This window comes from Pezoporus wallicus, unplaced genomic scaffold (genome assembly GCF_028554395.1).
Source record: "Pezoporus wallicus isolate ANWC-B61680 ecotype Strahan unplaced genomic scaffold, APGP_CSIRO_Pwel_v1 contig_7339, whole genome shotgun sequence".
In the NCBI taxonomy this organism is placed as follows: domain Eukaryota; kingdom Metazoa; phylum Chordata; class Aves; order Psittaciformes; family Psittacidae; genus Pezoporus; species Pezoporus wallicus.
In genome coordinates, this window is record NW_026636333.1 from 1689882 (window position 1) to 1717856 (window position 27975).

Genomic DNA, 27975 nt, shown 5'->3' on the forward strand with positions numbered 1-27975 from the left:
AGCGCTACCAAACCAGCTCCATACTGATAATGGTCCTGACTTGCTCCCTCTAGCCTACATTGCTCTAGCTGATCTTATGTCAGAGCTTTCAGGAGAAGCATGTAGCTAGCAGCTGCTGAAACTGAAGGGAAAAGCACGCTACACTAATGCTCAGATGGGATCCATGCCATCTTCTCTACCTGTGAGGATTCAATCGATTAAGTCCTGCAGTTTTTGCTAGACCAGGCCACTGACGCTGTGTTTGACAACTGGTGGCCTCCATGAGCAAGCTGGGAGATAGACGAAACACTTCTGGGTTATATTCCACAGCTCCTGTTCCATGCTGTGTCCTGTTACCATAACTTGTACCTAAGACCAGACATGAGAGTACGTACGTTCTGCAGTGACCTAAGAAAAATGCTTTTTGCCACACTGCTCACCAGGGTTTCGTTTTACTGAGACCGGCAAGAAACAGGTATTGGACAACATAAAGTTCAGCACATCACTGAATATCTGCATCTTCAAATATAAAGCATTAATTTTTTTACATTTAAAAATGTACAGCTTTTATATTCAATTAAAAATTCCCATAAGTTAGAATACAATATGCACTATTTTAAATACAGGTCAGGAAAAATAGCTACAGCAGTTACTTAAAAGAAGTTGGTAGCAGCAGAATTCTGTCTAAAAATAGGATATTATGATGTAATTTAAAGTGTCACTTCTTCCTGACTCACCCTAACTATTCTATGATTCTTCAAGTAGGTAAGAGCAAGCAGATCACTTAAGAACAACATGACTGTTCTGAAACGCAAAGCCATCCTGCTAAGGTAACATTTACATATGCTGAGCAATTAAAATACATGGTATGTTTAAAATATGGACAAAACATTATCTATCTGTTTTAAAAGGCTGATATGCAAATAATTCACATCGAGGCATGTTACAACACACTAAAACCGTCCTTAATTTATCACGAGCCTCTACAATAAATTTCTACTGCAAACTGTTCCAAAAGAAATGTATCACAAATAAATCAAATCATGTTAATAGCTTGCTTGAAGACCCTGCATATAATCCATACCTCTGGCAGGAACTACCATGCTGTATTTATACAGACTTCGTATTTATGATGAGGCTATTAAGTAATGTTAAGTAAAGTACAGGTTTATCTGCATTTAAAACCTGGTACTTGCAGCTTGCAGCACACGAAAGGGAAAATACTTCAAAACTGAGGGAAAGCTCTCCAGGAGAGTGCAAAGTGCATTATTTTAAAGAGTGCTTCTTATACATTGCTCCTTCTACAAATGCATACAGCAGAAAGTGCTTTTTACCATACAGCCTGACATGCAGCATATTTGTGCTTTTTAAAGGCATTTTGTTTTACTGCTGTTGTTCACAAAGTTAACCACAAATCAGCCCTTTTGTGTTCTGGAGGCGAGAATAAGAGGGGGAAAAAGAGGAGGCATCTGAATGGGAAAATGTAAAAATACTTCACAACTGCTTGAAAAAGGGGTCTCATCCTTTTTGCTTTCTTATTGCTAGCAACTGGTACTGGAACTGGCAAAGTCCCTGGTACCCAAACTAATGGCATTCATTCACCACCTCCTCTGTGAGAAGCATCATCAGTTCATAACCAGGCAGAGGAACATCATTTAAATACTGCTTGAATCAGTAAGTGATTCATGAATGCAACATTAGAGAATGCTGGACATACTGGAACGTTACTCAACAATACAGCATCTCACACCCAAGACACTTTTGCAATACCCTTCCCAAGCAAGGGCTGTTTCAGTAAGAGAAACACGATAGTGGTTTTACTTCTTAATGTGACTTTTAAAAATCTCTATTTTTATATATCTATAAAAATATATTATATATACATATATATGCTAATATATATGTAAAATGCAAATTCAGATTTAATAATTTAAAAATAAGTTTGCATTCTAGATGGGGTTCTTGTGTGCTTTAAAATACATATTTCCTATTGTATGAGCACATTTTGGCTCAGCAGATATCATCTACAAGTTTCGCCCCATTAATCCCACGATAGGTTACTCTGCTAGGTCGAACCAAAACACCGTGGTTCAGCTTACAGGTGAAGTAGCGCTTCTCCCCCACAGAGCCATCATTTTTTCCCTTGGCGCTTCTGAGTTCCAGTCCAAGCCATATCCCAGGTGCAAAGTCTGCAGGGCCGATGTACCTGATAGTCCCCATTTCGTTGGAGCTGGTCAGAAGGACCTGGGAGCCTTCATGCAGCTTCACTGGTCCCTCAGTGTTAGCTGGAGTGGTGCTGCTCCAGCTGTGCCGTAACACAGAGCTCTTGGATCTAGATAGGAAAAGAAAACAGAAGTCGTTTTCTATGAAACATCCAGGGCAAAGCTGTAATTCAGTGAAGTGACAGGGGGAGGGAAAAATCAACTCGTTTTTTTTAAAAAATAGGGTTTGGTCTCATGTCTCAAATAAAACATGTAATAACATTACCAGGCTTGTACACATGGCACTCTGAAATACCTGGAAAATCCAAGTTCCTTTCTCCTGATAACCAGGACTGACAATTCTAACCACAGGTGATAGGAGTGGTAAATCAAGAAGCACAAAACATTTTATTTGGGGCTTGAAATCACTTAGCTAAAACAACTTTCAACATGCAAGCAGATGACCCCAGGACAAAGTGAAGTCCTTTCACAAGACCCTCTGAACTTCACCCAGCTGTGTGAAAATACAGAGATTTAGAAAATACACAGTGATGAATGACTGGAAAACAATTCTAATGGCAACCTGAATTCAAGGATTCTACTCCAGGATACCCTCAGAGAAACAGTCTACTACTGCTTCACTTTGGAAGGGAAAAAAAATTAACGTAGAGGTCTAGATACTACACATCATGAAGATTTTCTTTTGAACAAGACACAATAAAGCTAACAGGCAGCTCACCCAAACATTTTAAACTCAAAACACTCACTCACCTAACAAAGGAGTTTCTTCTGTTTACCTCCTTCTGTGAAGATGCAGAAGTGGTGCTCAGACTGCGCCTAAAGCCTAAGTGGAAAGGTTAATAAGCTGCGTAGGACTTCTTCAGAATAAAAAACAAACAAACCAACCCAACAACCAAAACCAGCTCTTTCTGAGCTCCTATTCTTCATGTTTTCTTTTACACTACTTCCTTTGCTTCACATTCTGCCTTCTCATTTGAAAATAGTGATGCAATGTCTCATGAAGCTAAGAGTCCGTAACATGTTCAAACGTGTTCAGACTTGCAAAGACAGAAATGAAACAAAATCAACAAGGGTAATGTGAAGCAGCCTTTTACAAATAGCTTAGATAAGGAAAAAGAAAAACAACTACTTCAAATATCTCACAAATGTCATACAGCTCCCGCCTACACCAATCTGTTCAATAATCTCAATTTAGATTAAGGAGCAGGTTCAGTTTATGGTTAACACTAATTAGAACACAATACAGCAATAAGGAAAGAGTATCTTAACTCTGACACTATTATTTCTGCCAGTATATGGGTTAGAAACAACTAATAACAGTTCATTCTGCAGGCTACATATTTAAGGAGGGACAGGACAAACTGGCGCTTGAAAATCTATGTGAGAAGGTGGCTTTCTGCAGTAGGTGAACAGCAGCCTGCAGTAGGCTACCTAAGCCAAATCACAGTGTCTTTCTTACACTCCTACCTGGAAAAGTGCGATTTATTTTATTCAACGAAGTCTCCGAGAGAGAATCCAGAGAACCCGTTAGCCTGAAAAGCAATAGCACAACAAAGAAGTCATTTCAACTCAAATCTGAACAAAGCTACTGCTGGCATTCTTGTAATGTGAGTTAAATGCTGATTCTTTCCCTTCTCCATCTGCTCCCAAGAGCCACAAACATTTCAGCTGTAATCGGGCCAGTACATAACAGTGTCCAGAGCAAACTAGTTTGAATCATTTGCCTTTTACTCCACAAGTGAGCATGTATAATTTTGAGGGGAGTTCTTCAACAGTTTGCCTGAGCAGGGTGTTCAGGGAAAAAAAAGGCAAGAAAACATCTGGCAGGTCAACTAGATACAAATACTAAACACAGAGCACAATACTCCTCAGGTGTTCTTGGGGGGCTGCATTTCAAATTCAAGCTCTTGCTTCCAAAGAGCTGATCTAAAACTCGTCAGGTTTTTAATGGAGGTTATGAAGTTCCATTAGCAGAAGAAAATATTTCTGTCATATCTGGGGTAAAACTTTGTTTCCTGCCAGAAATGCATTAAGAAAGCATTTGGCAACAAACATGAAACCAGCTTCAGTGCTTACCTCTGTACACGAGATGGTGGTGCAAATATACCATGCCTGGGAAGGCAACTGAAGTACTGGATGCCTCCAACGGAACCATCATTCTTCCCATGAGGCTTGTCCAATTCAATTCCACACCAGAATCCTGCATTTCAAAACAGTAAAATCATGGTATTTTGAACAAAACACCACAGGCTTTACTTCATACAGACAGCTGCTACAGTTGGGATTCGGCCACATCAAGGAAAACAGTTTCTAGTTAGAAACTGTCTAAATCATAATACTAAATATATATAAGTAACTATGTAACTATACAAAAACATATAGCAGAATAAATCTAAAGATTATTATCTTGATGATATTTCTATATGCTTTCATGGAAGTTATTGATATTTTAATTAATACAGAAAAGGTAAACCTGTTTATATATATATACACTGAAACCAAACAGAATGTTACTGAATTTAACAGTGGCTATTTGATGAAGAGGAGTCAGGAATGAAGAGCAGTGGTGGTTCAGGTTTCTCTCTTCAGCCTTATGACCACATGGTTTATGCCTCATCTGAGATCATCAACAGTAAAATTAAAGTTTTGATATTAATTCATTTCTCTACTCCATCTAGCAAGTTATAATTAATACAAATTGCAAGGCTGGCTGTGTGATATTGAGAGAAGGGTGGAAGAATCGGGAGTGGCCGGCAATTCATCTCTTACCCGACACTGAACAGGCATCAAGATGTTAATAGGCTTGATCATTCATAACCTGTGATAAATGGGAGCTAATTACATAAGGGTGCTAAATTTCATACTCCATTACTCGTCCTTATGCTATCCAGCCCCAAAAGATTCAAAATTTAATTCAAGTCACTTGGTACTAAGGCACTGGATAAAAAGGTAATTCTAATTATCAGCTCAAGAAACTTGGGAATGACATCTTATGAATTAGAAGGGCTCGGTACGTCAGGAGTTCTCCCCCCCTCCTGTTTTCAGAATTAAAGAAAGATCTGCACTGCAGCAAATGAAATAAAAGTCTGGGTAACTGCCAGAGCTTTAATACTCATTAAAATAGAAATACCTAAAAATGCACCTGTTACCTTTTACATAAATGAGTCTGCAAATGGTGAGGATTTGGCACCTTTCCACCCTCGCTCCTTACAATACCATCTTTTCTCAAAAAATAAAGAACTGTTCCCCACTTTGAAGCAGAGCAAGCAGGAGGAGGCTGTTGAGCAGCTTTCTTACACTTGTTTACACTTACAGTGTATTTGGACAACCAGTCCTCATTGTTTATTTTGTAAGCAGCAATGCAAAGGTTGGAGCCATCACACCAAAGAGCAGGATCAGTTAATCACAGTAGCTTAAGCCACGACTGCCTATAGCAAAACTGGGGGAAAGGGGCGAGAAGGAACAACCCATGTACAGAGCTTGAGCCCCAGTCTCCCATTCTGCCGTTCTCGCTGTTTCTTTGTGAAGTATTGATGCCACCGAGTGTCGCGATGGAGTATTGCTGCTCACGTACCAGTCAAATGGACCTCATTTAAACTAGGTACTAGCACCAGCACTGACCAACTGGTTTTGCAGTGCCCTTGCAGTAAGATGGTTATAGGTAAGGTCATAAACATTATAGAGTACGGTTACAAGAAACAGAATTCAGAAAACAGTTTCTAGAATTTAGAACAATTCTGAAAACACCTGGCTTCATTTGCAGAGTGGTTTATAGCAGGGGAACGGTGGGAGGAGCTGAAAGGGAGAAGGATTAGAAAATGATGGTAGGATTTAGGGCTTTTTGAGATGCTTGAACTTGTCATCGTCCTGTGACCTAAAGGTTTGTTAGTTAAGACTTAAATGTTCACAATTCCCTTCTTAAAGATGCAAAGGTCAGAACAACACACATGTATGACATGGTAAGAGTACCAGTACTGCAAGAGATGAGCTGTGTTAAAAGGCGTACTACAAGAAGTAAGGAGTAAAGTCATGTGATCTCAATAAACTGTATCCCACTTTGGAGACTAAACAGAGGCTTTTCAGAAAGCTCTGTAACAATGCTTACTAGTTCAACATCAAAATACTGCTCCTAAGTAAGCTGGTTTAGAGACAAGTAAAAGTCACCCTTTCAACCAGTATTTTCTGGCAGTTGCATTGAAGTAAAAATATGCAGTGAAATGCAGGAGAGGAAGAACACTGAAACAAATCAGTAAATTTGGATTATTTTTTTTTTTTTTTTTGAGGGAGGAAAAAGGTGGAGTTCTCTCAATGTTCACATTTAAGCCATCCCATCCTGATTCTACAACATACACAAAGAGCTTTGCAAATACCTGGTGCGAATTTTGTCATCCCACAAAATCTAACGATGCCTGTTCTCTGTCCTACCACCAGGACTCTGTCTCCAACCTGAATTTCTCCTTCACCAAAAGCATTTTTCCTTGTAGCTGGAGAACTATAGAACCCTGGTCAACAGAAGAACAAGATAAACAAATTAGCGACACAGTATCTTTAAAATTAAGGAAGTCTTCAATAGTGAGCCAACGGGTAAGCAGAGTACCCATCTTAACACAGTGTACCTTGAACACATGGCATCACACCACAGATTTTGCTTACACAAAAGCATTGCTTTGCTTCAGTGTGACAGCTGTGGACTGCAGCCCTTTCTCTGCAGCTGAAAGGTACAGTGACCAACTATGAGAACACTTTTTTCCCCTTGAAGATGTGCTTAAAAATGTTTTAGGAAGTTAAGTTTATGGTTAAACTACTTCCCAAGCGTCTGTCTTGAACCATCTCGGTGTCTGAACCAGCACAGGCAGTTGTGCACAAGCACCGTGTACAGCAGTAAACCCCGCCTGTGAAAACACACCTCAGTATCTACAGACCATACCTGCACTGATTTTAGATGAGGCAGAAGACACTCGGGTCACTGCCTTCTTACTGCTGCCAGTCAAGTTCCTCTTCTTGGAGTAATTCCGTTTGCCTTCCAAGGAGGTAGTGGAAGAGGAAGAGCTGGTGTACCCAGGAAAACCTAAATGATGTAAACGGAAATAGTCTATTAGAGGGCAGAGTCAGAAAAGGACAGATTAAACAGAAGGGAAAGCTTCCGTAAGAAGGAAGTTAGCTGCTCTCCACAGTGGGCAGAATACAAACAGCCAAACTTAGAAGTTGTTAAGCAGCAGTTCCACAGACTCCTGTCAGGAATGGCACAGGTGTGTCTGCTCCTGCCTTGGGACTAAGGTGATGGACAAGTGTTAGAAGAGGTCTCCAAAAGCCCCTTCACTATTACTCCGTGAAAGTTCTTCTAAACAACCCCAAGTATATTTTAATTAAATTATGGGAGCCTTACTTAGTAGAGAGATCATTCCACCGCACTGCCAGCATCCAGCCTATGAAAGATTTGATGAGAGTGGAAGAAAGGTGATACTACGTGAGTGAATTATTGCCTGTATTAGAGCCTACTAGATTCCATTACACGCTGTATTAATATTAAAATCTGCACTATAAAGTAAGAATGGGAGATAAATCACGTTTATCTGCATTCGCAAACCCCGATGTCTCAACTGTCCAGGTAAGACTTATGACTGGCTTTCCTCCCATGATTCTACGATTCCTTTTCAAGGCTTTCCCAGATCTTCCCTTTCCTACCCCTTCTGCCCAAAATGAGGCAGGGTACAGCAAGACATGTTTGCTTCTCAGTGTGAAAAATTAAGATCATCTTATTAATTGAACTTTCCAGAATTCCAGGAGGCTTAATTCATTAGTTTTTGCCAGGCATCTTGATCTCAGCACAGGGTTAGCATGTTCAATATAATTTAACTTCTCCTAAGTCATGTCTTATACCGCCCAGTTATTGTGGTGCCACTAAGTGCCCTCCATGATCATACAAGCAGTGCTGGAAACCTCTCTCTACACAAACCCTAGCTTGCTTCTGAAAAAGTATCACACAGGACAGCACGTAAGTACCTTACACTAGCCTCCTTCGCAAGTCCCCTCCTTGCAACTGTACACTGACGGAGGATATACAAAGATGCTTTTCTTCAAAGAAGATATACTCAAATTCACAATTCAAATTATTTCAAGGAAATACTGCTTTTACCAACACAATAAATAACCTCAAAGGAGACCCCATTTTTACAGTTTGTTAAAGAAAAGAGTGAGGTCCTTTTATGTTTAAAGTTCAGCAAACAAAATACTGACACAGTAGAAGTCACTATCCTGTGCTGGAACTAGGTAATTGCACGGCATGATTCATATGTAACAGGAACTTTTTAAAGAGCTAGTTTCAAGTTTCATATTTGAAGCCTGTTATTAGGAGTCTTCTGTGACACGATGCCAAGACTCAAGTGCTGTTAGATGGCAACACTTGATTATACAAGCTTGAACATATGATATGGGAGAGAATAAAAACTGCCACAGAACACATGCAAAGTTATTTATTAAAATCTAAGCAGTGACAATACAGGACAAAAGGTCTTCCTCAGAAACCTAAGAAAGTAACTCTGGAGCTCCTCTCTCAGATCACTTACCAACAGACAGCTTCCAGCTTTATTGTCTATATTCTTGTCCATGTATTTGGATAGAAGCTGTTCCCAAACCAACACAAAATGCCAGGGAGCAGCCACACCAATTTCACTTGCTCCAACTAAACTGTGTACTGCCTGCCTGGGACTTAAATACAGACAGGCAAGGCACTTTCCATACTGTCAACACAGGAGTTCTACAGAGGTAAGGCAGCAGTAATGCCTCTTCTGCCTTAAACCAAACATTTTCCTCAAGATGTTAAAAGAGACAAGAATATTTAGTTACCATCTTTTGCAGGTACAGGTTTTCCCCTGTGAGGAGTCATGAAGTTGCTTTCCAAAGCACCCTCTTTTTTCACCATGTTTAGGCCTATAGAAAGAACATGGACAATTAAATGCATACATCCAACAAAGAACACCACTCTTTTCAGGAAAGTCATGTTTGAAAGCAGTCTGACACATTTGCAGATTAAATGCAGGGATAAAACAGATACACCTGTACAGTTCCTTAGACTCTTGATAAATGGGTAAACAAGGCTGCAGAATTGTTTTGATGGATAAGCACAGATGTTAAACCCCTCAACACATTAAAACAGTCCAAGCCATCTTGCCAAACAATAACCAAATTGTCTGCAAAATATTAATGTTTCTATTGAAGGAGTTTTATTTAAATCTTTCAAACACTTAACATCTGTTATATACACAACATTCACTTTTATGATCCCTAACGCCTACTATTCACTAGGATTAATTTCACCATTTCTGCATTAAAGATTACCCATAAAGCTTTTGAGAGGGTGATTTGAGACCACATCTTTATTTAGCCTACAAGTAACAAGCATGGCAGTAAGATTTTTTAAAAGCCTAAGGAGCAACAGTGTTGTGATATGAACTAGAACAGCCACAGAAGTTATGCCAGCGAACAGCCATTCTGCATTCATGACAGTTTCCTACCCTCATTCAATGAAGAACAAGTTATCTATGGTTTACCCCCTCCCTGTCATGGAAGGGATAAAAGAAATAAATCATGTCATCCTTATTTAACTACATCTTTCAGCTTAATTCAGCTACAGGGACTGAAGTAGCTTGCAGATGTACTGTATTTTCTTAAACGTTATGGTTTAGCCACTAAGGCATCAGATCAAGACCCTACTGGTTGGGACTGAGAACACATTTCTCAATTTGATCACAGTAATCCTTTTCCTAGAAACTTGAAGAAGACCTGTTGTCATCAATCCAATGGGTTACTCAAAGCCAGCAGAAACAAACCAAATTGGAAAATCTCCATGCTGTATTTTATTTACCCTTTGCAGCTAGTACCCACAGCTACACAAAGCATGCTCATTTTTCTTGGATCCTTACATACCAGTGTATTGCAGAGATGAAGTTTAAAAGAAAGAAATGTAATCTGCCACATAAACACTGCAAAACACACTTCTGCCTCTGCAGCTCTATCCTCCCACTCCAGCCCATGAATTAGCTGAGCACATTAATTCTAATGGACCTTTGAATTCAAGAACACCAGCCTCCAGATTACTGTTAGTGGATGTAAACTCTGCTGGGCAGATGATACATACCTCACTCTGATTCTTACCTGAAGCAAAGTATCAAATGTTTAGAATTTACAAAGGCACAAACGCACCTTTAGGGTGCAGAAAAAGGTGGCTTATGACTAAAGCAGAACACAGTCCGTGACAAAGGAAACAGTACTTTCACTACAGTGTAATGGATTACAAACAGTTCACAACAAACTGAATCAAACACTGAAGAATACTTAACAGAAAAAGTCAGCTTAGATCTGCTCTGAGCAATACTCCTAACAAACCGATTATTCCCGGAGCTTTTTATGCAAGATGTCCATTTATAAATAGCTTACATCTTGTGGTTGTTGTAAATACACAGAGCTAAAGCTTACTTCCCCCTCAATCTGTGTAGAGCAGCGTTACGTAAGTCATCCAAAATGCTGCCAAAATGCCTCTTTTCCACCAGCCCTGCACACTGTTTCAGTCCCCTGTGCATTACTGGTATGGGGTGTTTTAGGGGCCTTGAGTAAATTCAGTGAGAATGTATGCATACCTTCTACCCCTCAAGCTCTGCTGCCTCAGTATGAGTCACCTACAGAGGGTCCAAAAGGCAAAAGAAATGCTAATGTAATACATTTAATGACATCATTATGTAGCCAGGCAGACACAGGGCCAGATTATGCATGGTGGGCACTGTACACAGCAAGAAGTCTGTACTCCAAACACCTTGGAGCCCAGACAGGCAGAAAAGATGCCTCATCCTTATTTCACAGGGACAGAAGTTACACAGATAATCAAGTTAATTTGAGTAAATTACTAAACAACTGAAGCAGAGCCAAGGGCTGAGCTTTTAACTCCAATCAGAAGACTGAGGCCTTATTACAAGGGCATCCTTTTTCTAATTTGCCTCTGGTTTTACTCAGATAATTTAATTAGCAGATAGAACACAATCAGATAAGTAGTTCCTTGATCATTTTGCCAGAAAAATTAAATTTCTTCAATTTCTCTTCCTAAAGGTGTATATAGATCAGTTTCTAGATTTTCACTGATTTCAGTGAGATGTTTCAAGTTACCCGGGGAAGAAGATCTTAGTTAATGGAATCGCATAAAGCACAGACATGTAACTGATCCCACAGGCAATCAGAAATTACTTTAATGGCTCGCAAACAAATGTGGACTATTTTAAATAGAGTATGCGAAGACTATAACCTGTCATAGTACATCGGATCACTATAATCACTAAACAGCTACACACAACATCCTTCCAGTACCAGTTTACAGGCTAGTGAACTTCTGATAATGAGAACACGTAGTTAGTAAACATCTCCTTTTCATCCCAGGTGATGAACTAAATCCAAACAAGTATTTTAATACCAAGACTTACAGGATTAGTGCTAATTCCTGAGGATTAGTATCCCTCTATCCTGTCTCAACTTAGAAGAAAATACTCACCAGAATTCACTTTGGAAGTTATGTGCGTCACATCTATTTTCTTGGATTTGACCAAAGGTGAAGACCGCACAGAGGAACTTCTTAAAGAGCTTCTTCTGTGATCAGAAGCCTTGCTTATCTTAGAAAGAGGTGCAAAGATACCTGGAGAGAAAATTGTATGTGTCAAAACAAAGCCAGGGGTAATACTAATAAAACTCACTGGCTGCTCACTCTGACATCAGTTAATACAGGGGTTTTTATCAGCCACAGTCACAGCTTGCTGTGCTGCCAAAGCACTTGTAGGGTAGGAAGGACCAGCTCAAATGGACAGTTGTCCTGGGTTCAGCAGTAGCAGTCATTTTTTCTCCTTCTCAGTAGCTGATGCAGCGCTGTGTTTTTGGCTTCCAGCCTGAGAACAGTACTGATAACACCGATGTTTTTAGTTGTTGTGCAGTAATGTTTACTCTGGCCAAGGACTTTGTGAGCCTCATGCTCTGCCAGGGAGGAGGGGAAGCCGGGAGGAAGCAGACAGGACACCTGACCCAAACTGACCAAAGAGGTATTCCATACCACAGCACGTCATGCCCAGGGAGGTAACTGGGAGGGCACGGGAGCTTCTGGGTCAGGCTCGTTTCAGTGGGTGGTATCGTATTCTCTCCCCTTGTTATTTTCTCTTATCATTATTATCATTGGTAGTAGCAGCAGTGGTTTGTGTTACACCTTAGTTACTGGACTGTTCTTATCTCAACCTGTGGGAGTTACATTCTTTCGATTCTCTTCCCCATCCCTCCAGGAGCAGGGAAGGGGTGAGGGGGGAAGGAAAGAAAGAGGGAGGAAAGGGGGAGAGTGAGTGAACAAGCTGTCTGACTGGTTTTAAACCAGGACAACGGTGAAACCAAAAGGCTTAATGACAGAGTAATTCAGGAAGTCAGTAAAACTATCAATTAGAATCTCCTTTTTGTCCTAAGAGTAACATTCAGTCTCTGCTGTTACAAAACACAAGGCTTTGTATATCATGAGTGTCCATGAAACAGCAATTAAAATACCTCAAGCTGAATGTTAGGAAACTATTATAAGTGTGCATCTCTTAAAAAGGAAGGCAAAGCAGGTAAAAAACTGTGGCCATTATTGCTGCAACACAAACACTTTCAATAAGATAGGTGGAAAACCAGGAAATATTTTGTCACCATTTCAAGGAAATAACCAGAACTAACTAGAAATGTTGACTGCTTGGCTGTTTCAGTGGTTTTGCAGATAGCTGCAGACAACCACTAGGAACAGTTAAAGAATAAAATCAAACAACGAAAGCACTACAAAGAAAAGCAACAGAATCTGTTATCATTTTATTCTCCCAGAAAGTTCATCTCTTCCAAAATTACTTTTAAAATTAAGGAAGAATTAAAGGCTGTACCATGTTTCGGTGCACACTTGAAGTACTGGACTTTTCCAACACTTCCGTTGTTCTTTCCTTCTGGTTCATCCAGTTCTATGCCAGCCCACTGGCCACTGGCAAATTCCGTCGTGCCACAAAATCTTAATGTACCAACCTAATACAAAAAGCACCAACACAGAATGACTTTGTTACACAAGTATTCATGAGAATATAGTACAGATTATGAAGGAGAAAGCAAGTCATCTCCAAGCTTTTGATCAGAACAATGAAATACAAACGTCATGATCTACCTTGATTACTGCCATGCCTATCTTTCCATGCCAGCCAATGCATCCTCCAAGACATCTTAATCCTCCTGGGTATATTTTGCATTCAAGAAAAGCAGTGCTTATTGATAGATCTCACAACAAACAAGCACAAGACAGGAAGAACCACAACTCCAAGTCAGCAATGTACAGGAGTATATGCCTAATGAGAAGTTTTACTCCCAGTGTCTTCCACAACAATAATTCCAGAATCATGGCTAGATACCTTGCTGAACTGGAGATTCCATGGCAATGCTAAATTAAAAGATCTACAAATGTATGTGTGTGTATACAAATAAATACATGTAAGTATATATATATTTTTATATATGTTGCGAAGGTTCAAGGGTAAACTTCAGAGCAAATTTTTTCTTTGGAAAAGATTCCAAAGTCTTTTATTCCCTCCTTATGATTAAACAATATTCAAAAGCCAGCAAATGTTTTAAACACGTTGTTGTTTCAGTATATACTGTAGTACATACTCTGAACAGGTAAGTATACCAAGAATATCAAGACAGACCAGTCTTGTTGGTGGACCTCAGCCTCCACAAATACACATTATAAGCTCACACACTTCAACCAATCAGGGGAGGAATAACTAACAGAGATGCATTTAACACTGATTTAAATTCATTTTTATGCTTGATTTTTAAATTACCTTTAGTACTAAAAACCTTTGATCTTTCAGTTGCTCAGTTTTGTGACCTTAATACTATTAGTTTATTTTCTACTTCAGTCTTCTACCAGACTTCACGGTCAAAACCAGCACTCAGAGGGTAAACAGACGAACTTTTTCTTTACTGTAAAACCTTCCAGCTACTCTTTCTTAATGTTCTATAAAGAAACAAATGTGATCCAGAGCCTGCTCCTCTTTAATGCTGAAGATTTCCTTTAAACTTGAGTTATAGGCAGGTACATCACACTAATCTGGACCCAGACTTTTTAGCTACTAACCAAGAGATCAAATTCAGCCAGAGGAAGCTTGGCCACGCAGCACACAGATTCCTCCATTCTCCAGGCACCAGCCAAAGGGCACTTACTGAGCAGACAGGAGAGACAAGCAGGCGTCTTAAATGGGAGACTGAAATGGCAACACTGAGGCTCCAATTTTGCATGAATCCTAGGACTTTTGCAAGGAAGGAACAGAGGACAGCAAGAATGGGAAAAGAGTTTTCTCCCAGCTACTAGTTTCCCTGCACTCACATTTCATGAAGTGTCCATTCAGCTAACATGTAATCTAGCACAGAAGGAACCAATGAAGCCGGGGGACCCCAAGTCATGTTCACTGTAACCAGTGAACACCTGCTTACACAGCTTCCTACCCTGTAAGGATACTACAATGACAGCCACAGCAGGAATCAAGAGAGGAATCCATTTTCCCTCAGGCATCCACTGCTTGGCTTTCCAGATTCATTAAAGCTGATATACCAGGAGCCTGCAGAAGCAGGGAAGAGAACAGGAATCCATAAATACTGTTCATAAAAATGCTGCCATTCCAGTGCCTTCAATCCCAGCTTCCATATTCTGGAAATTAAGACTGACCTAAGAGGAGGTTAAGAATGGGGTGTAATTGTCATCATCCTGTTCTCACTCTTGCTCCACCCTGCACACAGTTATGAACATCCAGGGGGTGGGGAAGACAGGGCTGAGATCAACTTCTCCATTCAGACAACTGGGGAAAGTGGGCGGGAAGCAATGTGGGAGTAATGCAGAACAGCTCCTCTCACACTCTCACACAAAGGAAGGAAGGGAGGAAAGCAAACATGGAAAAGACCAAAAAGCACAGTCACATTCCTCCTTCCCACCTGCTGTATGACAGCTTTGGCTCCCTTAAAAATAAAAGCAAGCTGGAAAGCCCTGCTAGCCTTTGGCAGCAGGAAAACAGCTTCCACCAACTTCTTAAAAAACACTGTAATAGCATATTCAATTCAAAACCACATAACCAGACCCAGGCAGCTTTATCCATCTGTGCCATGTTACAGTTCTATGGGCCTTACTTGGAGGAAGGATAAACAAGGACTAATTTCTTCCCTTTCCTGCCATAAAGCCTCAGCTGACTTGCAGTTACGTTCTCACTGCTTTCACTGAGCAATGGCTTTCTGTAAAAGAACCTTCCATGAACTTCTTAAAGAATAAGCAGCTTCCTGTCCGTACTTCAGTTAAAAACCCCTCTGCATAGCTAGTGATCCCTTTGCTTTGCTGACCCAACTTCAAGTATGCCAAATGAAATCCAGAATAAAAGCTGCTTTGCCCTCTCAGTGGAGTTCACTTTACAACACTTCAGAAGTGACAATTACAAATCTGAACTTATACTAGAAAAATTACTGAAGGTAAAGCTACTTGTAAAATTTTGCTCACAAATGCCTTCAGTATTTACCAGAGAAATATTTGAGAGGTTTAAAAGAACTCTAGCACTCTTACATCATTGCAGAGCCCTTGCTATTAGAGCAAATAAAAGGTGTGAATGCTTAACTGCAGTATCAATGTTGTATTTTTCCAATGTATTTCTAAGATGTGCCTAGCCAGGTAGCTTCTTAGAAGCTGTTCGCATTCGAGCTGGGCCAGTACTGGCTTCATTCTTATTCTCCCACAAAACCACAAAACTACTCTGTTAGCACAGTGCTGCTTCCAAGATTTTAGCTGCATTGCACCAGTGAAATTGGGTTACTAGAGGCTAAGCAGAACTGAAGTTTTCTTTTACTGCCTTCTGGAAACTGTCAAGGGTAATTCATGAATGCACACTCGTAACTGAAAGCTGGGCGACTCACATCTGTAACTTTTGCCATCATTTTAATGTGACACCAAATACGTTAATAAAAGCTGAGCCATGCTCACGTACTACAGAAGACTTGAAAGCCTGTTTACAGATACAAAATGCAGTGTGTGTCTGTCAAAACAGCTTCTCATAATAGTGACTTTCTTTAACACATAACTGCTTAGCTTCCTACTTTGTGTAACCAGATCCTTACTGCCATTCAGAGTTCATACCTTCCAGTTTTAGGCTCTCAGGTTTGAAAGGATCTCCAAAGGGATAAGTAAACTGACTATCCAGAAATTATAACAGCATAAGGTTGCTCATCGTACCTTCTGTCCTGCTATAACAACACGATCTCCCAGTTTCAGGCCAAGCGACAGAAGCATGGCCTTGCCTGTGACATGGTCGTAGTTTGGGATCATGGCTTTTGATATGTCACACGAGAGAGGCACTGCATCCAGCAGTATCTGCTTGATTTCTTTTGCACTGGCCGCTGCATCTGCCATTTCCAGTGGCATATCTACTGGATCAGGAACCACGTCTGCTGGAATCTGCCCTTTGTCATTCTGCAGAAACATAACGTAGCACGGGATTTAATGCTGTGATACAATAAACCTGGTCAGGCAAAACCATAGCAGTTTATGACAGTTTTTCATCTTCTTTATTAGCTATTTTTCCTAGAATACAAATGACTATAAAAACATCTGCATTTTCAAATAAGGATGCCAAAACATCCTTAGATATATAAACTACCATTCACAGTGCCTCATTTACAAAAGTTACTAAATATGAAGAACATTATTAGTATTCAGAACACATGAAAAAACAAAACACTGTATGTATCTGTCTACCTGAATACAGATTTGGGAAAGTAAGCAAGAAGTCTGGTCTGCAGTGCCAATAATGTAAAGCTAACACCTCCCCCCCCCAAAAAATCAAAAGAGTTCACTTTTACCCTGTGCACAGTTTACTCCTTGGTGAGGCTTATTCCAAATGTAAGGCAGAATTAACGTATGTTGCATGTACAGAATACACAAAGTTGATATCCCACATAAATACTTGAGTAAAACTGTTCAGGGTTATTTAGACACAGACTATTCCACGAGAGATGAATTAAAGTCAGAGTCCTTTCCAAGCAGCCCCCATTCACAGGGAGCAGCGACTGTGATACCCAGTATGTCCCCATTTGACACTCACCTGAGGCCAGAGTTCTTGGAGCACCAGCTCACCTTAACTCAAGGCCAGCCAGCAAGTAAACTGTTGGGCTGTCAGGCTGCCATAATGGCAAGTTCTGCCTACACATTCTTCAGCGAACACATCAGTATGGATCTGTGCCCATCTGCCAGTTTCACTAAGTTTGTGGAAATGTGATTACCTCTGTCTTCCAAATTTGACTCAACTAAGCTCCTGGACTCAGAAATCCCCAGGAGCTCAAAGAGTGAATGACAAAGAGCAAGACTGTATTTGCTTTGTTTCCTTAAAGAAGTCTACAAGTTCAGCCTTCCCTGAGCCCCCAGAACATCTCTGTCTCAACTCTAGAAAAATACCAGTCCTTACTCAGCATTTACACTCTGCTGTCCTCATACAAGCAAACTGTACCCACTGCCTCTGGTCAGAACTTTACTGCAGGACTGAAGAATTAATTAAACACCAGCCTCTCCTTAAAAACCTACAGTCATTCTTTAAGTGAAAGTCAGCCTCATTCAAGTCCCAGTTCCTTAAAACCAGGATATAGCTGGCTTAAAGTTGAGCAGGGAGTTTGCTGTGAGTTTTTAGCCATCGCATTAGCGATGGTTTCGGTCACACCAGTCCCACAATTCAGCCCACCAGGTCCCTCACAAATCTTTGCATCAGCACAAGACGGGTAGAAAACAGAGGCAAGAAAGCACATGGACACTGAACTGTTCGCCTCAAGAACGGAGCCACCTTTTGACAGCTCAGGATGCTTGTGCAACTACAAAGCAGCATTCCCTGAAGCAACCGACTCTTAACACGCAGCTGCCATAGAATCTGAAACATGCACATGCACACTAAATAATGAGACAAAGAAGAAAACCAGTGGTTTTAAAGAGATCTAGACTGAATATCCTGACAAACTGTATGAACAGTGACGTTCCAGATTTCAGACCATCAGTGACACCTGACTCTGGAGGACACTTAAAACAACTGTATTTTCTCATTTAAAACTTAATTTGAAAATGGAGAACAGATACTGCCTACATTACAAAAAGACCACCACCACAACAAAAACAAAACCAACACAAACCACCACCCTAACTCTCGCTCTTCCAAAAATATCATATATACTGCAAGATCTGTGGCTAAACACATTATAACTCAGGCCTATTATTTGGTTAGCAAGCAGAACAACTGTTTTCTTCATTATCCAAGCAACGAATAGAAGAGCACCTTAAAAGCTAACTAATGAACTAGACTGTGACACAAAAATACAAACTGCAATACACAAGTGTAACAAAGCATAGGAAATTATCCACAGTGAGTTATAAATCACCTTTTCTCATGCACTATCTCTCCAGGTAACACATTTGTGGCTAAGCAAAACCCCAGACAGATTGTTCCATTTTTTTCAGGTACTTTTTTCACCTTTTGGTTAACCTACAACCTAACTCCTTACCCTAAAGGCAGGATTTGCTCCATGTTCCAGTAAACACTTGACAGCTCCTGTACACAGGTTAAATGCAGCAATATGCAAAGCTGTTCCAAAATCAAAATCACTACAGGTGGCATCCACATCTGCAATCAAACATCACATGTATGTTAAGTCTGTTACATGAACACTTCCCCCAACAGATTCCTTGAACGGACATTCATTTCTACGGTTTATGTTAACATTTTTACACAGACAGTTATGTATGCACTAAATGCATATGAGAAGTAATTCTACACAGAATACCAACCTTATCTGCATCTGCTTATTCATACCATGAACCAATCTGGAAGATGAGCATTTACTTTCATTCCTCTTATAATACTGATGACTTAACTGCAAAACAGGTGCAATTCAGAATGTCCAATCTACTGTGCCAAGGTTAACAAGTTTGTAACTTTATGTTTGCATGTAAATCAATGTTTCAGAATTCTTTATTTTATTGCTCCTCAGTGTCAAATTCTAATACGAGATGCATCTTCAACCAGCTGGTTTCCTTTGTGAGCAGGTAGCGGGACAAGGGAAAATGATTATACTTCTGCTTTACGTGAATTTAATTGCTCATGGGCAGGATGGAAGTGAAGAGCTATACATTTTCATAATTTGTTTTCAAAAACTTGCACTCCAAAGGGTATTTCACTGATAATTTGAAAAACGGAGCACTGCATTTGACTACAAAAGATGTAGCATAATAGGCATTTCCATCACTTATTCCCAATGTATCTTTCAATCTGCTATGAAGTTACTGCTGTTCTAGAAGATTAGCGTTCTAATGTCTATTTGGTCTTTGACTCCTCTCCTAAACCACGTAAGAGAAATGTCACTTTGAGTCAATTATGTATATGACCCTGAATTAAAAACGCCAGCTGATTTAATACACAAACCAAAAGCCAACAAATATCGGCAATAATGTTCCAACCTGAACTAGTTGAGGAACATAAAACATTTCACCTCAGGGTTATACAGGCTCCCAGTATTCTCCAGTATCAGTCTCTGGCCCAGAAACCACCAGCCCTTCTCACAATGTGATAAACAAACTATATCCAAACTGTATCAACATCCTCACTTGTTTATACTAAATTAATATTTGGGGGGCAAATAAAACATTAACATATACAGAAGATAAATAACCATATATGTCTGTAACATATGTCAACTTTATACATACTAATACAGATTGAATTTTATAAAGATACCTTTTATATACCAAATGTCAAAAGACCATCACCAGCTTAAAACCGAGTACAAGCTGTGTAGTTGTATACAACCATTAAAACTTCCATGTTTAAGAAGGCTATCTAGAAGGTATTTTCTGCACACATGGGAACCAGTCTTAGAAAAACTGATCATGACTGTTAGCTACTGAGTCAGCAACAGCTGCTGGTTTAAAGGGTAACTGATGTGTAGGGGTTTTATTATTTTAATTAGACTAGTGCGACTTCCTCAGGTTTGCAAGCTCCTGATTGGAGTTTTTAACACTTCTTACAGCTTTGTTTTAGGTTTAAGTTGGCATAGTACAGGTGACAAAAAGGAAACACACATATATCAAATTTTAGCCAGTATCTACCTCCAAACTATCTCAGGGAAATTAATACACAGCAATGATCTGTCATTAGCAACCCGTGCGGGTTACAGTCATTGTCTAATGGCACCACACATTGCTAATTCTTAAGCCTTTAACAATTTTTATATTTAAAACCTGCAAAAATGTACAAACAAGCTAGCACTCTGTTGTAACAATTTAGGAGTAAATCTGTACAAAGAATTTAGCTACAGCGCCTCATAAAGGAAACAGCTGAGCAGTAAATCAAAAGGAAACATCTGTGGTAGTGGATGTTTCACACGGGGTCTCTCAGGGTCAGTATACGCTATCTTAACAACTTCTGAATATATTAACAACCATTTGTTCTTGAGTTCAGTATGGATCCATCCAAGACGTATTTGCTTTCTACATACGTCCTCCCTTCTCTGCAAATTGCCTGATGAAGCACAGAGCTAAGAGTATTCCTCCTATTATTAGTTCAGACCATGCATTGTTTTCATGTCACAGGGCAAATCATTTTATACTTTGACTGAGATTTTAAAAAAAAAAAGGAATATTTGCTTATTCAAGACCTGCCAACTGCCAAGGCATTTGGCTAGAGTGGTTTCCTTGGAAATCTGAGCAAATTCCCACCTCTTCTGTAGGCACTACACAGGAGGAGATGGGAACACCAAATGCAAATGAGGTCTAAAAGAAGACCTAATCCGCTGATGCAAATTATGAAGACGGGACTAGTGAAATGCAATGTGGACTTAACCACTGGGCAGTCTTACTTTGTCCTGTGTTACAAACCTATGCTTGTTACCTCTTCAGGTATGTCATACCAATACTATCAGCGCTGCTTAGTGATTACCTCCATGGTGAGTCGGGATCTGGTAAGCAAACCTTGTGTACTCCAAAAACCTGCTAGCTTTTCAGAATTTTGAGTCTTTAGCTACAACCAGCTAAAAAAGGGCATTAATCATTCTGCAAAACGGCACAATCAGAAAGGTATCCAGTAAAATAAATTACCATCTGTACAATCTTCGTATTAAAACTACTGACTCGTCTTGATATCCTGACCGAATGAGGAACAAATGGTTCTGGGTCAGAACCATTTCTGTATTTCTATTTGCATTAATATAGAGAGGGCTTGAATTACCAATCCTTCCTATCACCATTCCCAAAGGTATTATCTTTGTTTATGCCAAACTGCTCCTTACACACAATTTTCTAGATAGACAAGTGGGAAAAATGAGCCCATCAATGTTGCTTAAGTCACTAGCTTGCCACCTGCTATCACCAACCCCCCACTTCTCCTTTACCCTTCTCCCAGGATTTCAAACATATTTCTCGATGTTTAAGGAATCTCTAAAACCCTAAGAATTTACCAGAATAGTTACATCTTTGGTTTTCTGCATACATTCTCTTAGTCCTCAACAATTTGGAATTACCCTGTTTTATTTCTGTTCTATTATGCTTTTCTACCATCTTGTACAAAGCTCAAGTTTATTGTACTTATTCCATTGCTGCTTTTTAAACTACAAAAAAAAAAAAAACATAGGTTAAGAAAAAAAATAAGCCTATGAGGATGACTAAAAGAATAAGAAATTGGAAACTATTTATGTATAATGGATAAACAAACCCCACACTTAAAACACCGCTACGCGCCAGCTTAGGGTCAACACAGAACAAAATATAGACAACTACACAAAACTAAAGTAACAAGGCCTACCTTTTGGCTTTGCTTTTTTCAAAATAACACTAATAAGTTCTGGAACATCAAAGTAGGCAGCATAGTGCAAAGCATTCATGTTTGTCCAGCGGCTGCGTAAACTGCTATCAGCACCCAAATCAATGAGCTGCGTCGCAAATTTTACAGCAGTTTCAACATCACCTGCAAGGTTAATTTTGTAAAGTATGGATTAGAGATGTATCTGACCCCAAAAAACATGCACATGCTTATGTGCAACACATACTGAACATTAAGATGTATGCCAGAATAATTACTATGCCTTTCTTTTTAGGATTAGGATGCAAAAATCTTTGCCTTTTATCAAGATGGGCTCAAATCTCTACTACAGTATGTAGTAATACCACCTGTTTCTCTCTGATGTAAATTGCAGGCCACAATGCTGAAGTTTATGTTAAAAGATCTGCCAACACCAGGAAAGCTAATCTATGTCAGACCTCACTTAGAAACTTAGCTCAAACTCACAGGGGAACAGCCAGTAGTCACCTACATACTCTGGTTTCACTGATGATTGCACCTCGCTCTGAAAACTCATAGCCTTTGCTATGTTAAATGTATGTTTAAGTTGGTACCATTGTTTGCAATTCCTATTACCACTAACTCAAGTCATGTCACAGCCATAACTGTATCTCCTTTTCTGAAGGCCACAAGAAGAGCCAAAACCAGGCACTAAAACAAAAATCTACTGCAAGCAAAAATTCTGTAATAGTCAGTGGGATTAGCCTCTGTGAATGAATTAGGGTTTTACATCTGTAATGACATTTCTTTACTCACCAATGCCATGAGCCCCTGATTTGCAAGTGTAATGTAAGAGAGTCATATCAGTCAGTCCATCTCTGTCATTCACATTGCAACCCCTTTTAATGATCTGACAGAGAAATGGAAAACAAGCACATTTTAGCTTTGGCATATCTCCAACATCTGTATTATTTAGTAAGTTATTTCAGATATATTGACTCGTGGATTCATTTTAATGGTTAATGACAAAGAAGCCTTCCAGAATAGACTATAACTGCAAGGACTGAGCAACATGCAAAAATGCAATAAATAGCTTTATATGAGTATCATTAACCTTCATTGTTTAGATTTTAAAGCTTCGATATATCATTACTTCCAACATAAATTTCACATGCTGAAAGGTTAACTACCTAACTGAAGAATAGGAAAATTACATTGTTAATGAAGTCGTTCTCCCTTTGTTCTCTGATCTCTCAACAATCCTTCCCCCCAAAAGAAACCCAGAGTTTTACTATGGTAGGAAGAATCTTTACTATACTCCCCACCTGTCTACAGAAAAGTCTACAATCCAAAAGAACAGTAAGAAAGAAGGATGGAATTACTAGAAACAAGGTGACTTCTGAAAGCAGGCTACTGCAGGTTGCAAATCTATTTCAGTTCCTAATAAATCTGGTGCCTTGGAAACATTATCCTTATGCAGGCTTCACTGCAACTTCATGTATTTACTATACTCCCCACCTGTCTATAGAAAAGTCTACAATCCAAAAGAACAGTAAGAAAGAAGGATGGAATTACTAGAAACAAGGTGACTTCTGAAAGCAGGCTACTGCAGGTTGCAAATCTATTTCAGTTCCTAATAAATTTGGTGCCTTGGAAACATTATCCTTATGCAGGCTTCACTGCAACTTCATATATTGGAGTTTAAGATTACTGCTAAGTAACTGAAACACCACGGGTCTCTGAACAACTGCTTTCAGAAGAAACACTGTTCCTGCCATCTATCCAAATGTACTCGATTTTTATCTAGCATCTTTCTCTTTCCACATGAAAGTCGACAGCATGTGGAATACAAGACACTGATCAGGATATACTTGTTAAAAGGCAGAAACTATATCTGCACTTAGAATTAGTTCTGTTTCTGAGTGAACTGTTCTTATTTGCTGTCACCACTGCTCTTTAACACTGAAGGTATTCAAGTATCTTCATTTATACCTCACCTCATTCCCAATAATATCAATATTCTGCTGGACCTGTGGAACCCACTGCCGTAAGATAGCAAACAATTCAGAAACTGATGTTTTTGGGTTGAAAAGTATTTCTTGACATGCTGCATCATTGGGATCGAAGAAGGAAAACTCTGTTGAAAAAATAAAAAAGGAATCATTAGGTACAATTTTAAGTTTCAACATACATCTCGTTTTTCAAACTCGGAGGCAAAAGACCAGCAGAGAGGCACGTCACTACCGATCACACTGGAAAATCAACGTTGAATTTATTTAGAACATTTTCTTTACCATCTGGTCTATTTTTCCTTTCGTACTAAGGTCTTGCTTACACTCCTGAAAAAGCTTTGAATGAGCAACCAATACAATGGTCCTGCAAGACCGATTTTAAGTTTAGGCAAGGACCAAGAGAGATGTGCAGTGATTATGCTAATAAGAGCTTTCTCTTGCTTCAAGCTAGCCAAAGACTGCTGATTCTAAACTGTTGCCAGGAACACACAAACCTCTTGATCCTTCAGTGATTAAATGCATACAGGATTTCTCCATTTGCTACAAAACATGTCTTTTCCTCCTTCTTCCATCATAATTCACATAAAACATACCAAAGTATCAACACATGCACAGATCAGGTAGGTGTTCTATGGCCTCCCTTATCTTCAGACAGTTCACAAATGTACCAATCCCAGCTGATGGCAGATGCAGGTAACAAACATCTTTAAAAATTAAGCCACGGAACAAAGATCAGAAAAATATACCTATTTTTTAGATTTTAAGCTTCACGTCACTTCAGGTAACCCAAAGTATAGGTGTGAAAACTACCTTGTTATTAAAGCATGATATTTCATGTTATTTATATCTGTGTGCCTATGTATATACATATACTGTATTTTAAATTTGAAGAATTTCTTCCAATTCTGGAAAACTATGTAAAAGAATCTGGATAGCAACAGCTATTAGGAGAGGGAACGGAAGCAGAACCTGCTGTCATCAGCAAATGACTGAATCATGGAAAACACTGAACTTTTAACCCCCACTGTAGCCATTGGGGAATTGCCTTCTCAAAAGGATTCAAATGGATGTACAACGTCAGCTTACATCAATCACAGACAGAAGGCTCTCAGAAGAGACATGCAGGTTAAGTAAAACAGAGCATCTAGGTGTATGGCGTGGTGTAAAGTACCTCTGAACCAATCACCATCACCTTTCCTCAGAAACAGCATACCACACTTCTAGATTCCATTAACAGATAAAAGCACAAATGGACCTTGCTCCCTGGCTACCTACAGTTCTTCTAACTGCATTGCCTTGATTCAACGAGAATGAAAATGAGGACAACTTCACTGATACTTAGCATGAATTCTTACATGCACCAAGCATACAAAAATCCCAAACCCCTTATCTCCCAGCACTACACAAAAAGTGCTTCTTACCTACGTCCCATGCACTGACATAGATGTACTGATTTATATCTGAGTTCCATATAAACCACAGCTGACATATTGCTGAAAGCTATGAAGTAAACAGACAACTGAGCAACCTGATCTAATTGAAGATGCCCCTGCTCATTGCAGGGAGACTGGATTAGATGACCTTTGAAGGTCCCTTCTAACTCAAACTATTCTATGATTCTATGACCTAACCAATATGATTAACAATCTTACACAACATGCATGATTCTTACCCTACCACGAACGTTTCTAACTGCAAACCTGAGCTAACTTATGTATCAGAAATCAGCTCTAGCAGACTCACAATCAGCATGCTAAGGTAAAACACCTGAGAACACTTTAAGCATTAATAACAACCACTGTAAGTGCTTAACAGGGATCAGCTGCAGTGTTTGCAAACATTACAGAAATACAACAGAAAATCTGTCAAAATAAAAAACTCCATAAAAGTAGACAATGGCATCTAAATAATTTAAAACATTACTTTCTCCACCTTTTTCATGCATTGATCACAACTGTATTAAGGAAAAATAAATGCACTTAACGTAACAAACAAGAATCTTTTTCTGTGGTGGTTCAACCTTCTTTACCCAAATTCTCTAATATTACTATTACACAGGTGACAGTGACCTCCTATAAAAGCATTCTTTTTATTCAGTGAGTAGGCACAGACCAAGTAGGACAGATAACGGTGATATTGCAATGTTATCAGAAGATAATACAGCACAAAAATATTTAAAGAAGGGCAAATGAAAAAATTTTCTAAGGGATACAAAAGCAGAACAGAATAAATGTTGGCAGTACGTAGAGTAGAATAGGATGGAGAGGTTATGAGAAAGGGATAAACCATGTAAAGACACATGCTGTATACTAAAATACAGTGTATTGAACTGCTGAATTTCCAACTTGTTCTAACTCATCAAATGGGTCTCAAGAATGCGGAGTCTGTCAAAGACAGAACATTACATATATTTATGGTTCCTGAATATAGTTGACTGCTGTAATCAATGCACAGCAGGAAAAAAATTAGAGGTGGAGGCAGTAATTATTAAGTTATATAGATGCTATTGACATCTGCAATATTCAAAAACATTATAACTGTAGCTGTCTATGAAGATCCTCATCCCATGACATTTAAATGTTATATATCCTGCTTCAAATACTGTAATTTAAAAAGCCAATTCAACATTATTTCGAAAGCTGATCACTTGGCACTTGCTAGAATATTCTAACACCGATTTCACAGTCCTTACCACAAACATCTACACTTCCAACAGAAACACCCCCATAGTCTATTGTTTACATACTGAAAGCACAAGAAAACGTGTACCTCTGGAGGTTTTAAATGTGATGTGGATACTTACTTATATTAAATGACTGAAATCTTATATCTTAACACAATATCCAGTTGTACAACGAGATGTAAAAAAACTAAAAGTATCTAACCACACACATACGCAGAAGAAACAGTAAGAAGAAAAAGAATATTACAATTTAAATTTGATGCAATAAAATAGAAAAAGCATGGGTCTTCATCTTTCATTTCCTTCAAAAATAACAGAGAAGTCATTTGATAAGCTTTTTCTAAAAATAAAGAATAATTTCAGAGTTGATAGCTTTTCTTAAAATTCATTACTCAAATCTATTCTCTACTGATCATAAATTTACTGTTCAAAGTACATACCACAGTCTGAAGGCATCGGTGCTGCAGCCACAGAAAAAGTAACAGATGTTTCAGAGTTTAAGAACCTTTCTCTTTCAATGAGGGAATCGCCTTCTAAGGAAGGTTCTGGGAGATCCTCTATGGTCATCTTCTAAAAGCCACTTCAGAAAGAAATAACATATAACCTCATTAGAAATACTTCGGATTAGTGCTATCATAGTATGATATAATATGCAATGAGACCAAAATCTTTCCTTTTTGCAAGCACAAACTATTACTACGATTTACATTCTTGCAAACTAATACAATGAATTAGTAAAAGCTAGTAGACTGTGGTGTCAAGGACAGTCAACCTCTAGTTTGGACTTCACCACTAAACTTGCATGTTATTAATGGAAAACATGGTACTTCCCCCAGTTTTCCACTTTTGCAGTAATGCTGTAATGAGCAACCACAGGGTGATGATGAATGGATTAGTGTTTTGCAGCTTTATGAAAATGTGAAGCATCAAGTACCTGTCTTCATAATCTGCATGCACATTCCTTTCCTTCACCATGAGCAAGAACATGCTACCAGCTACCGCTCTCTCCTCTTTTCAGATTCTCAGCTCTTTCATCTTCCCACGCAAAGCTGCAGACAATTCATCACCAAGTGACTCACTCCTGGACTCATGATTCCATATCAGCTCCTTTCCCAGCTTCTCCCCTGTTTTTGAAATAGCTTACTTACCACAGTGTTGTAAACCTCCACCCCAGTGTTGTTTCCAGTCAACTTTTCCGGCCTTAGAGCAAC

General features: G+C 39.2%; 1 protein-coding gene across 1 annotated transcript; it reads right to left on the bottom strand.

The window, feature by feature from the left end:
- Positions 1 to 414: 414 nt before the first annotated feature.
- CLIP4 (CAP-Gly domain containing linker protein family member 4) lies at positions 415 to 27975 on the bottom strand. The gene is made up of 17 exons (XM_057400073.1): positions 27913 to 27975; positions 27699 to 27813; positions 27205 to 27344; positions 24067 to 24206; positions 22886 to 22979; positions 22094 to 22255; positions 18804 to 18922; positions 16498 to 16734; positions 13127 to 13262; positions 11737 to 11877; positions 9048 to 9131; positions 7129 to 7269; positions 6572 to 6703; positions 4278 to 4401; positions 3669 to 3733; positions 2952 to 3024; positions 415 to 2311 (listed from the first exon to the last, which is right to left on the bottom strand). The coding sequence occupies exons 3-17, from the start codon at positions 27329 to 27331 to the stop codon at positions 1990 to 1992; spliced, it is 2097 nt and encodes a 698-aa protein (XP_057256056.1). The 5' UTR covers positions 27332 to 27344; positions 27699 to 27813; positions 27913 to 27975; the 3' UTR covers positions 415 to 1989.